The 12,456-nt window shown below is 38.1% G+C and overlaps 1 protein-coding gene across 4 annotated transcripts in view; it reads right to left on the bottom strand.

Annotated features, from left to right (window-relative positions):
• Positions 1-4,776: 4,776 nt before the first annotated feature.
• The window catches only part of LOC126457914 (run domain Beclin-1-interacting and cysteine-rich domain-containing protein), a 209,873-nt gene continuing 202,193 nt past the window's right edge, over positions 4,777-12,456 (bottom strand). For all 4 annotated transcript variants that reach the window (XM_050094600.1, XM_050094602.1, XM_050094601.1 and 1 more), the window contains 3 exons: positions 8,200-8,382; positions 7,970-8,123; positions 4,777-5,590 (listed from right to left, as the gene is read on the bottom strand). In XM_050094600.1, the coding sequence (XP_049950557.1) occupies positions 5,378-5,590; positions 7,970-8,123; positions 8,200-8,382 (550 nt within the window). In that variant the 3' untranslated portion in view covers positions 4,777-5,377. The remainder of the gene's footprint in view (positions 5,591-7,969; positions 8,124-8,199; positions 8,383-12,456) is intronic.

Here is a 12,456-nt window from a genome sequence, read left to right as displayed (position 1 = left end):
CGACAGGTATTAGTAATGAACCTATACACACGAAAAGGCAAAACAAAAAATTCCTTGCCCAATACCCATATCAAGTGCTGGAAATGATATCACCTGTCAGTGTTAAAATACAGATGCCAATGAAAACTTTGATTATTCACATGGGATGTATTAAGCCTTTTAAGGAAGCTGTCAGTGGAATTGCCACAGATACCAGCAGCACCCGCAGTACAGAATGTGAAGCCTTGTGGAACAAAGAAGAAACAGATGACTGATGATAGGAGTAAGTCTGAAATGCCTTATGTCCTTAGATCACATTGACAGATAACATTTGGGATTGTTATTTGCCTGTATTGCAGTTTGTTTGTTCTTGTGTAGATTATTAAGAAGTCATCCAGTTTTATTTTGTTCTATTTGTAGTATTTGCAGAGTGCATGTTTTAAGTTTTCCCCATCAAGGGATTGATGCAATGTTGTTTTTGTATTTGGGGATATAGTTTTGTTTGGATAATCTCACCTTCTGAAGAGAGGGGGATACAGTGACAATATTTTCTTTCTTTCAGGTGGCGCACCAAAATGGATACAGGCATGGACCAAAGATGCATTAATGATTTCAGAGCAAAGAGATGGCTTTGCTCTCATTTCATTGAGAAGCCTACAGAGGTGCCAGAGGGAAAGTCTTACAATGTGCCTAAGTAGGATGATACAGAGTAGTGTACAGACATGTAAGATACAGTTATTTCTGGGAAAAACTAAAGTAAGTGAACGTCAAAGGGAAGTACTTAAATACCATATCCACATTTCCAAGAGTAAGCTCCACTGGGTCTACTCAGTTTTTTCACCAGTAATAGGCATAGTAAACTGTTCTGAACACGGTAAACCAGCAGGTACAAACAGAGTGGAATTACAGGATAGTGGTATAATAATAAACAGTACGATTTGTAGCTTAGCAGGCATGACATTTCACCTACCACCTATGATCGCTGGTGTGCCCACACTTAAGTGGAAACAACCTAAATTGTACTGGCCTGGGAAGCAGCTACACAAAACTTAACATTCCTAGATAATATCCTGAATCCAGACATTCTACACTCACTAAACGAACAAGTAGCACTACTAAGGAAGAGTTACAGCCGAACAAATGTTCCAGCACATAAAGGAATACGCAAAAATAGCCATCATAGTATCACAACTATAAGTGGACATCTACCAGTGCTGTAGTGGTTCTGATTGTGGTTGGCGTAATCTACTTCTGTTTTAAACAAAAGTAAGTGCATTGCTCAGATTTATCTGAGCAGATATCCATTAATTGGTTTCTAAATAAAGATCAGTCATAGCGATGGAATTATATGGAAACTAATGAAAAGAACCTCTAATTATATGAATGATTGTGTTTGAATATCACGTAAATTAGTTGTATGGTACTGGAAGAATGACTGAAGTTATATAATGTGCAGCTACTGGTAGAAAACATAGGATGAGTTTATTACGAGTACTCCAAACTGAAAAATTCGAGACAAATTTTCTGAAGGGAGGGGGAGATGTTACTCCCCAGGATAGTATCCCCAGCAGACACTAAAAATTTGTCCATGTTCTACTTTGACAGTTCCCAGAAGGCAAACCACCTGTGTCAATCACCAGCAGACTGTCAACTAGGGGGAAATTCTGAACGAGTTGCAGCAAACACCAAGCTACCGCAGCATGGAGAAACGAACAAGTGTCCAGGTCTGTGAGCAAAGTATAATGACACCATGGTAGCTGAGAGAATACTGTCATATTAGTAACAAAGCAGAGCTTTGTAAGAAACGATAAGTACAACACAACTTTAAGTATTCAAGTGTCAAGCCAGCAGAAAAGGTGAATTTGTGAAAGTCAGAAGTTACTAGGAGAACTCGCAGCAAAGGGAAAACCAGGGCACATGATGTCATAGCCGTCCACACCATCACAGGGCAAACAGGTAGCACTAAAATAAATACCTCACCTTTCCTATCAAATGTCTCATTGCTGACTGCCGAGTTTTGATCAACTCCACAGAGTGTATTCTCAGTTCTTGTGTTAGTTTAGCTATACTGTGTGATGGAAGGCTATGGAGATCGACCTTCAGCGCATCTAGCTGTTTCCAATTGTCCATGGAACGAGGAGTCTGGCTGGAAGGACGCTGTTGCTGCCAGCTGCACTGCGATCTTCTGAGGCCACACTGGTGGCATGTGGAGACTGCCATCACTCTGCAGGCATGCTCGAAACTTGACCTCCATGACCTGATTGCTGCTCATCATCCACCTTCGGGAGGATGAATGCCGCTGCTGTTTATCTTGTTCCTGTGGCAGAAACCGATGCTGCTAGCTCCTGTCTCCTAAACGGGGACTGACAGCCAACCCCTGGAAGGCAGTGAATACTTCAGGTGGACCTGGTTTGAGACTCTGGAGTGTAAATCTTTGAGGTCCATGAGAACATTTTGGAGATCGATTTGCAGGGCTAGAGGCCGATAGATTCCATGGGTTGATGTTGCAGCTGCCATCCAACTCTTCGCTCTGCCAGTAATATTGCGAGCTAATCGCACACCAGGATCTCCCTGCCTGCCCGGTTGAGGCATAGTGCTTTGGAAGACAATCCTTTATTACTTCCCAATAAATGTGTAACTGGGAATGATGTTTTCTTGGTGCTCTTGAATGCAATTAAGACCTTACCACCACATCCTGCCTGGCTCTCTCCTGATGACTATACGAGTCTGAGACTGAGCCCCTGTAATATGTTCCAACTTCACCAAATATCTTTCAGAAATGTATCTTTTATGCAGGTGCTTTTACTCCACAATATTAGAAGTAAAGAACAGAAAATACACGAAAAATATTGTTGAATAAAATACTGCTCTCATTAATACCTATTTACCTTAATAGTACACACCATTTTCAGTTTATCTTAAAATAAAGATTTTACTAAATACAACTTTTATACAAACATTTATTTCATTGTGCTTAGTGATACAGTAGAAAGTCATCAACAAATTATACTTTTTCAGTCTAAGATGTTACATTTCACAGCTTCATCAGTGTAATACTATAGTTATTATTATTTACAATAGAGGCAACAATTAATAACACATTATCTTTGGTAAAACTTTGTGTAATAATACAACAACAACAGAGATAAAAACAAGTTTTTTTTTTAGTTTTCAAGTGTTATATTACAAATAGTGATAACAGAAACAGCCTTATGGATTCAACTATATCATCAATTTGTCTTACGCCTTGGCACTTGCTGATTCCAACAAAAACTGTGTGATGCTTTTGACTTAGTCACATTATATATTAATCTGATAAATGAAGCTGCCTAGCTGAAGGATAATTACTTATATATTAATGTAACATTTCCTTCAATTATAGTCACTGAAACAGCACCATTCATTTTTCTCTCATTGCATTAACAAAATAAAGATATTTTTTGAAATTTGTAAGTTGTATACAAGGAATAAACACTTGAGTCTTCTGAAGCACTGCATTTTAAGTTACTGGAAGATGCACCGATTACACTGAAAATATCTGCAAAACTAAGTTGAGAAAATATTTAAACCAGACACAAAAAGAAATCTACTTCTACTATAATCCTCTTGCATATTTAGATTACACTGTCATGCAAAATAAATCACATCTGCATGAGTTATGTGCATCCTATATCTGAAATTCGTTGATAAGTTCTTCACAAAAAGTATTTCACTTAGTACAAAAATACTGTTACACAACCATAGAGAATCACTGTGTAATTTATGTCAATAAAGTTTACTGCTACCAATGGAGAGGAACGAGCAAAGTGTCAAAATGTAGGCACAACTACAACAATGCTTAAGCTGTGGAAAACAGCACAAGATTAGCCTATCATTCTAAGACAAACTTCTTCCTTCCTTGCCAACTAATGTTATAACAAGTCTTTCAGTTACAAGTAATTAATGAACAGGAATGCAGACAAAATTCTCCAGTAATTAGTATATAAATTTAATTTGTTAAATGTCTTACTGCAATAAACCCATTGTTACCGAGACATATTCCTATGTATTTTACTTCCTTATTGAATGCTGTCACTCCATTGTAAGAAGGGGATTGTGGAGTATCATCTATTGACTTTTACTGTTAACATTTAATGACTTCCCTCCATATACAAAATTGTATAGGAGAGGAGGAAGAAAAGGAAGATATCGGAATATGGGACAGCATATTATACCTGTAATATACAGATTCAGAAAATTTATTTTATACCACAAAATGAATCTGTGCTGTTGTTGATGAGAAATGTAACAATAATTCCATAGTGCTATAATATATGTTGCCATAGATTTAGCTGACAACTATTTGATCATACTAATTATCACCAGTGCCTGCTGCTTATTATCACTTGCAATAATGGGACACATCACAACACTGTATAAATAATCTAAAACTCAGTGAGGCTTCTTTCAAATGTATACATTGCTATACTTTGGCTTGTTGACTAGATTTTATTCTTATAGGGAACATGGTTGTCATTTCCTACCAACAGCAAAAATTGCATGAAGAAGAGATCATTTCCACAGCACAAACATTCTTAACCACTTCACAAAAAGCAAGCTACTAGAAAAAATAGCCTTTATTGTTCTGGAGGCTGCACCAACATCATTGGGAGCACACTGTGGAAAAAAGTGATGAGAGGATCAAGAAAGTTAGACAAATTGTGGGACTCAGACTGAAAGATGAAAGGAGGGAGCAATGGAGGTGCAGTCACCAATTACTGTTCCAAAAATGTAGTCAGCTGTCAACCCCCGTGTTAAAAATAGCAACAATATAAGTTGCTATGAATACTGATACTGCAGTTGTTAAAATCATGAAAATTTCAGTTTTCATGCGATATACTGCTCATCAGTTTTATCATCATTATTCCTTTTGTTGATGATAGTCTCATACCTTTTATTCTCTGTGAAATACATCTCTATAAAACAGCAAAAAATGATGCAACTGGTGGATACTACTTACTGACATCAGATTTAAAAGATTAAAGATGGCTATAAAAACAATTACATAACATATGTTCCAGCATGGAACATATGTCCCAGTATGGAAAACAAATAATAATAATAATAATAATAATAATAATAATAAATGTTTGACTTTAAAATTCAGAAAGCTTGTGCTATTGTCCTTCAATGTGTAACAATCTTACCTGATACACTAATAAAATTATCCCTGAGGATTAAAACAAATAAACTTAGACATGCCAATAATACATGCATTAACTAATCATCACTTCTTCTTTTCTTCCAACAATACTTTCATTTTCACTACCTGTGCTTAATAAGAGATCTAATTTGTGAGAAGTGAAGCAGGATGACAGATTTCAATGTATCAAAGGGAAGTCTTATACAAGACTTTGACCTAAGGAGGTTCAACAGGTTCTGGTATTTCCTCACAGCTTTTTCTGCGTGCACTAATCCTTTCACATCTGGGACAAGGTGCTGGAGACCAGCAGGCCGAATGGAAACAGGAACCACAGTTACCACATCGAGTCACTGTTCCAAGCTGCCAAGGAAATATTACATCGTGTGCTGCATGGCACAGCTCACACACAAATCCACGTGCCTGACATAGCTGTAACAGATTTTACTAGGTTAGTAATCCAGTACCTCACAATGAATCAGTTAGATAAATGCCGAGTATTAATTTTATCAAATAAAAGAGGCTCTAAACCTAGCAATATTAAAACAAATAAAACAGTTATGGCTCTACATTCCTAGAAACTATATGTAAGTTGAAATTTCCTGGTAGATTAAAACTGTGTGCCAGACTGAGACTCTAACTCAAGACTTTTGCTTTTTGCAGGCAAATGCTCTCACCAGCGAGCAACTCAAGCACGACCTGTCTTCACAGCTTTACTTATGATAGTATTTAGTCTCCTACCTTCCAAACAGGTCATGAGTCATGCTTGGGTAGCTCACGGGTAGAGCCTTTGCCCACGAAAGGCAAAGGTTCCGAGTTTGAGTCTCGGTCTGGAACGCAGGTTTGATCTGCCAGGAAGTTTTGTATCAGCACATACTGCGGAGTAACGTACCTCCATTTTCTTATAGAAAGATTCCAAAGTTGCACAGTACCATATTTTATGGACTACAAGATACTACAGACTGTAAGACACACCTTAATTTTTAAGTAATTTTTTAAAAAGTAACATTTTTTACCATTTTATTATTAGATTGCAAAACTAGACTAAAAAAAATTTCTTAATTTATAAAACCAAACGGAGCTTTAAAATTCCTGAAAATCATTATCTGAACTTACTTCTTCTTCTTCCTCCTATTGCTCTTCATCATCACTGTTGTCCTCTTCATGTATAAGATGGTCTTCATTGCCATCGAAAGCATTACTTATGCTGCACTTCTTGAAAGATTCAACAATAATTTCTTCTCTCATTCTAAACCACGGTCATTTTATCCACTGACACACTTGTTTGATTGTAGGTTGTTTTAAAGCTCCATTTGGTGTGAATTCATGTTTGGTTTCATCCATCATCCATTTGTTCCATTCCTCTTTCATATACACTATAAATAGCTTATTTATCAAGACATCAAGAAGTTGAAGTTATGAAGCAAGTCCTCGTGAAGTAACAGCGAACTCTGTATTTATTTCCCTGTCCCAATTTCTCTTTCACAGAATTTTTCAAATGACTTCTAAACCGATCTAGCACAAGAAGAGAACTCGTCAATAAATCACATTTTCTTCTCGCCCACATTCTGTTAATCAACAATTTTGTACCAGCCTCATCCATCCAATCCTTGTCATGAATGTGAACACCACCACCTGGTGATATTTGAGAAGGTTTTGGCATTGTTTTGCGCTTGAAAATGATCAGTGGATTAAGTTTAGTACTGTCACAGCTCAACATGAAAGTACAGCAGTGTAGTGCATTTTTTCATGTCCACTTGTTTTTATAGGTATAGTTCAGCACCCTTCATAGCAACAGTTTTGTTACTCTGCACATCAAATGTCAGAGGAGTTTTGTTCATATTTGCTATTTGGCTTAGTTCACACTGGTTTTCTTTAGATGTTGAATAATACTGTGATGGAAATATAATATTTTGTCTTCATGCTCTTCTGGCATTTTCTGAGATATTTTGGTTTTAGTTCGCATGCTAAGTCCATGACGTTTCATAAACCTGTAGCATCAGTGCACTGCTGCTGGCAGTTGAATCCAGTGTTGCCAGATGGAGAGAGGTTTCCTGTGGCTTTGAATACATGGCTATTTTTAAGATTGGTGGGAATTTTAAATTTAAAAAAAAAAAGATAACTGTACATTTTTATATTAATTTTGAGTATAGGGCAAACCTGAATTTTGGACACAATTTTTCGAAGAAAAAAATGTGTCTTACAGTCCATAAAATAAGGTAGTATACATCAAGATATAATTCACTTGTGTAGTTCAATGGCTTAATAGGATGCAGGATTCAAAGTGAAACATACTGTAGTCAATTATGGCATGGTATGTGTGCTTCATTCTTAAACATCTATGGCACCACAATCTTTCATGCCTCTTGATTATCTCTTTTACATAATGTATACTGTCTGATGACCAGGACAATTAATACACACTTGAGGATGTGGAAGACAAGATGGAGCAGGGGAGTGGGAGGGGTGGGGGGGTGGGGGGGTAGGAAGGGAAGGTTGAAGGTACTGCCTTCACAAATTGCTAGCACACATACTTGGATGTTACCTGGTATTCACATCCTGTAACAGTGTACCCATATTCTATTCCTTACAGAATTACAAAAGGTTTGAGGCATTTAAGCACACAAGGTCTGATGCATTTAAGCACACATGAGCCAAAGGATTAACACTGCTAAACAGCCCCTGTTTGGAGTGCCCATGTTCACTAAATCCGAACACATTCAGACCTTGCTGGGATCCTAGAGGAATATTTCAAGATGGAATATACACTGTAGTTTAGCATAAAGTAAGACAAATGTAAATTAAACATACCTCACAGTCCTCTGTGTGAGCTAGACTAGCATTTACTAATTCTGATAATCTTGACAGCAATGTACCATTCTTCACTTCAATGAGATCCTGTATAGAGTAAGTGTCCACCTGGGTATAAATATACGTGGGCTCTCTTCTGAAGCCTTCCTGCAGACTGAATTATCCATTCATTGTGTAATTTTTGCATGCTGCTGCATTACCAAGCTTAACAGTAAAATCAGTTAACTTACCTTTCTGCAAATCTGCATAAAAATACAAAATCCTTCAGGTAAAACAACTGCAACCTCAGTTGTCGGCATTTTTCTAACTGTTTAGCTTTTCTGTACAGGCCAGGATTCAAATCATTAATAACAAACAGTGGATCACCAATCATTTGGTCCAGCAGGCGATATGAAAAAGTTGACACTGGACTCCTGCACAATAAAGAAATATTTAAATCATCATAAAAGAGAACGTCAGCAAAATGAAAATGATTGACTCAACAACAATTTAGCTAATTATGAAGACTTTTCTCATAATGTAATTTAAACATCCATGGAAGATCCAGGATGTAATTTAAAATTTTCAGATATCTATGTTTGCAGTGAAGTTTGTGGTCTCATTTCCCTTGTGTAATAGTTTGTCAACTACCCTACCTTCCAAGAATAAAACAGTTTTTCAGAAATTTAAGATCTTTATTGGCTCTGACAAACCATAGAAAGGCTCACTGAAGAAATGCGACATCTGAGACACACTCAAAAAAGGTGGCCAGAGGGGGGGTGGGGGTGTACTTAGAACAACAACAGATCAAGGTTCCTAAAGGAGCAAATACCAAGGCAGAAGGAACTAGAATTTCATACCTAAACACAAATGATTCTCTGAGAAGATTGAACAATACTTTGAAGAACTAGTTACCCATATAGATTGACTTCTCAAACAAAACTAAAAGGTCTATTATCCTGCACGGCAGATAATCCAGGGCTCTAAAACCACATACCACAAGAAACTGGCAATTTGTATGTTGTGCAGATTATAAGAATTGTTGAATAAAGAAGTGAAGAACAGAAAATTACATCCAATGTGAGTGTGAAACTAAATCAGCTGTCACCAAACATATCTATGACCATAAAATAAGATGACAATAGCAGCATCATGGTACAGGCGATAAACTTATGGGGCAGTGTAATGAACAAAGAAATCTAGATTGGAGGGGTGGATAATATAATTAACAAGGAAAGGGGAATTAGTTTAAGTGTGGAAATTGTAACACCATTTGCTTAAATTAAGCCAGAAAACATATCAATGCTCTCTCTATGAAGCTATTTATGTTTTCTGTTCACAGGAATACTCTAATGACACTTTCCTTACTTACAACTTTTTGTAGTGTGAACTCTTGATTTCTATAAGACTGTTTATTCTTTGATGGTGCTGGAAAATAACTATTAGGGTAGTACACAGAGCTGCTAATTGTTCACAGTTTGGCTGGGGTTCAAACAGTAAGAAACTAAACTCATGCTTAGCCCATGAAAAAGACAACTAGGGAAATTGTCAAAATATTGCAGAATGAAAATGAAAACATTAACCCAGATGCAAAGCAGAAGCTTGGAAATTACTGATCCACCAAGGAATCCTGAAGAACAGCAGAGTTTGATTTATTCACATTTCAGGCATGGCCACTTTACTTACATATTTTGTAAATTGTTATCAAGTCATCCTGTGGTAAAGTTTCCTTCTGTTTCAATAAAATATCTGTTTGACATTTCAAAAATGCTGGAAATCACATGAAATGATGATAGTTTATTGTAGCTCTGATGTCACTGAAATACTCGTGATGATGTCAGAGGGAAAATATTACAATCTGCACGAGTACAACACTGAAAATAATCAATTAGAGACAGTAAGAGTTCTTTCTCATCCTGTCCGGTAAGTCTCCCCTGACTCAAGGTTCTGGGTGACTTTTCTGAATGGTACCCCTTTTCCTACACCTCTCCAGTCCTTTCCGCCCCCCTCTTCCTTCCTCTTCAACCCTTCTGCTAGGAGGAGGAGCCACTGGCTCCAAAACCTTGTAGAAGTTAAACCTGCATGAGTAGGCTGATACAGACTGGTGTACGAAATGGTAATGTACATTGTTATGAACACAGAAAACCAAAAGGCATGGCTAGAATGGAGTTACAGAGCAGTGTGTACTAATAAATGGTATGGCTTGTGACACTGTGGGCACAACACTTCCTCTACTAGCTACCGTCATTGGTACAATCACACTTAAGTAGACACAACGTATGTTGCACTGACCCAAGAAGCTGCTAGAGTTAGCAACACAGAAAGTGAGAATTACAGCAGGGTAAATGCATCTGCACATATAGGAGTATCACACTAGGCAACATCACAGTATCACGACTATAAGCATAAAATCTTTCTGTGCTGTAGCGGTTCCGATTTTGATTTGTGTAATCTACTGCTGTTTCAAAAAAAAGTTGATACATCACTCAAATTTACCTGTGCACCAAACACCCATTGATTGGTTTGTAAACACAGCTAAGGAATAGTGAGAGGTTACATGTAAACTATTTGATAAACTTATAGTGTATTAGTGTGCAAGAAATAGATTCAATCAAGATTCAGACGATAAGTCAATGTGTTGGACATAGAAAGTAATGCTTCAGAAATAAGAGTCAATCCAAGAAACCTTATGATTTAATTCTGTGGGTATAGAAGGATAACTAAACTGAACAATGTATAACTATCACTGTGAGTGATGAGATTTTTTTATAAATACTTCAAGCTGAGAAATTCGAGGTGAACTTTTTGAACAGAGGGGGAGATGCACTCCAGAGTAGTATCACTAGTGAACACTAAAAATTCGTTAAAGTTCTTCAGTGGTGATATCAGAAACCGAGCTGCCTAATTCAATGACCAGCAAACTGCCATCTAGAAAGAAATGGATGAAGCAATTACGGCAAGTGTGATCGGCCAAGCGCCCAAGTCTGCAAACAAAGCACAATGACATCTTGGCAACAGACAGATGGTGTCGTACTGGTGACAGAGCAGGGTTTCAAAAGAAAGGTCAGCTACAATGCAACAGTATATATTCAGCTACTGATGCAGCAGAAAAGAGCATCTGAAAGACAAATTCGTGAAAGTCTGAAGCCACTAGGAGAGCTGACCACAGGAGAAAGCTAGTGTGCATAATGTCATTGCTATCCCCACTGCAGCAGACCCACACAAAGCACCAGCATAAATACTACACCATTCTTAATCTATGAGCTGAGTTGCAGTCGTCCTTTGATTCAGAGGAAGCTATGTCAGTTGATGGTCTACAACCTTCTATGGAGTTGCAAGTCTTGCTGAAGGGACTCCAGCAACTGCATGCTGAAGTGCCAACTTCCGGTACATCATTGATGGGGTGCAGAGACTACCATCACCCTGCTGGGCAACTGGATACTTGAACAGTGGGGCCAAGAAGCTGTTTGCCATTGTACGGGGGAGCCACTGTTGCAGCTTGTCCTATTCCCGCAGCCAAGGATGCTGCTGGCAATCTCTGGCTACTAGCTGGAAGGCAAGTCTCAAGGGCATGTCTTTCGCATCAACAACAGTGTTTATGAGACCTGCTCATAGAGCTGTTGTCCACTGCCACCCATCACAGGCTATGCCAGCTATGACGCCTGAGAGGCACCGACTGGGGATGACATAATGGCTGCCAAACGAGCCGTGCTCTATGTGGCAATACTGCCAAGTGGGCGCATGCCTGCTACTGGTGATGATGTCCACACATCACTGTCCCAAATGAGCTGCCAGTGTCCTGGGAAGACAATTCTGTATTTGGGAATAATAAATGTGTGTCTGTGAATAATGTTTTCCTGGTGCTCTTGAGCATAAACAAACCCTTTTTACTGCACCCTGCTCAGCACAACCCTGACAGCTGAGGGTATCTTGGACTGGATCCCTATGGATAAATTAGTAAACCTGAGGAAGTTTTGGTCATGTGTGAAGCCAATAAATGGATCTAAATTGTCCATACAATTTTCTTTGGATCAGTCTTGAACACAGCAGACTGAAGCCAAAACTTCACTTTCACATACAATTACTTGTCCACGAATGGAGGCACTACCGTACCAATGTTTCATGACTGCATATATTCACAAAGGATAGGTACTGAAATGATGAAATTTACTCAATGGGAACAAGACATCAGACCCTCACAGTATTCCAGGTAGGTTTCATATTTAATGCACTGCAGAACTGACCTCCTTTCTAGCTCAGTTCTTTTGAGTGTATCTCATGCAGTGAACAGTCCTGGCCGACTGGAGAAAAGCGCAGGTCACCGTAGCTTTCAAAAAGGATAAAAAAATGGATGTACAAAATTACAGATGAACACCACCAACATCTGTCCTCTCGTAGGATCCTACAACATATTCTCTGATACTCTACAAGAGAAATAAGCTCCTTTAAAAGAATTAGCATGTAATTAGTGGACATGAATCACATGAAACACATCTTACTTTATTCAC

This window comes from Schistocerca serialis, chromosome 2, assembly GCF_023864345.2.
Source record: "Schistocerca serialis cubense isolate TAMUIC-IGC-003099 chromosome 2, iqSchSeri2.2, whole genome shotgun sequence".
NCBI lineage: Eukaryota > Metazoa > Arthropoda > Insecta > Orthoptera > Acrididae > Schistocerca > Schistocerca serialis.
The sequence above is the reverse complement of the archived record's forward strand: the minus strand, read 5'-3'. Positions and strand labels throughout refer to the sequence as shown.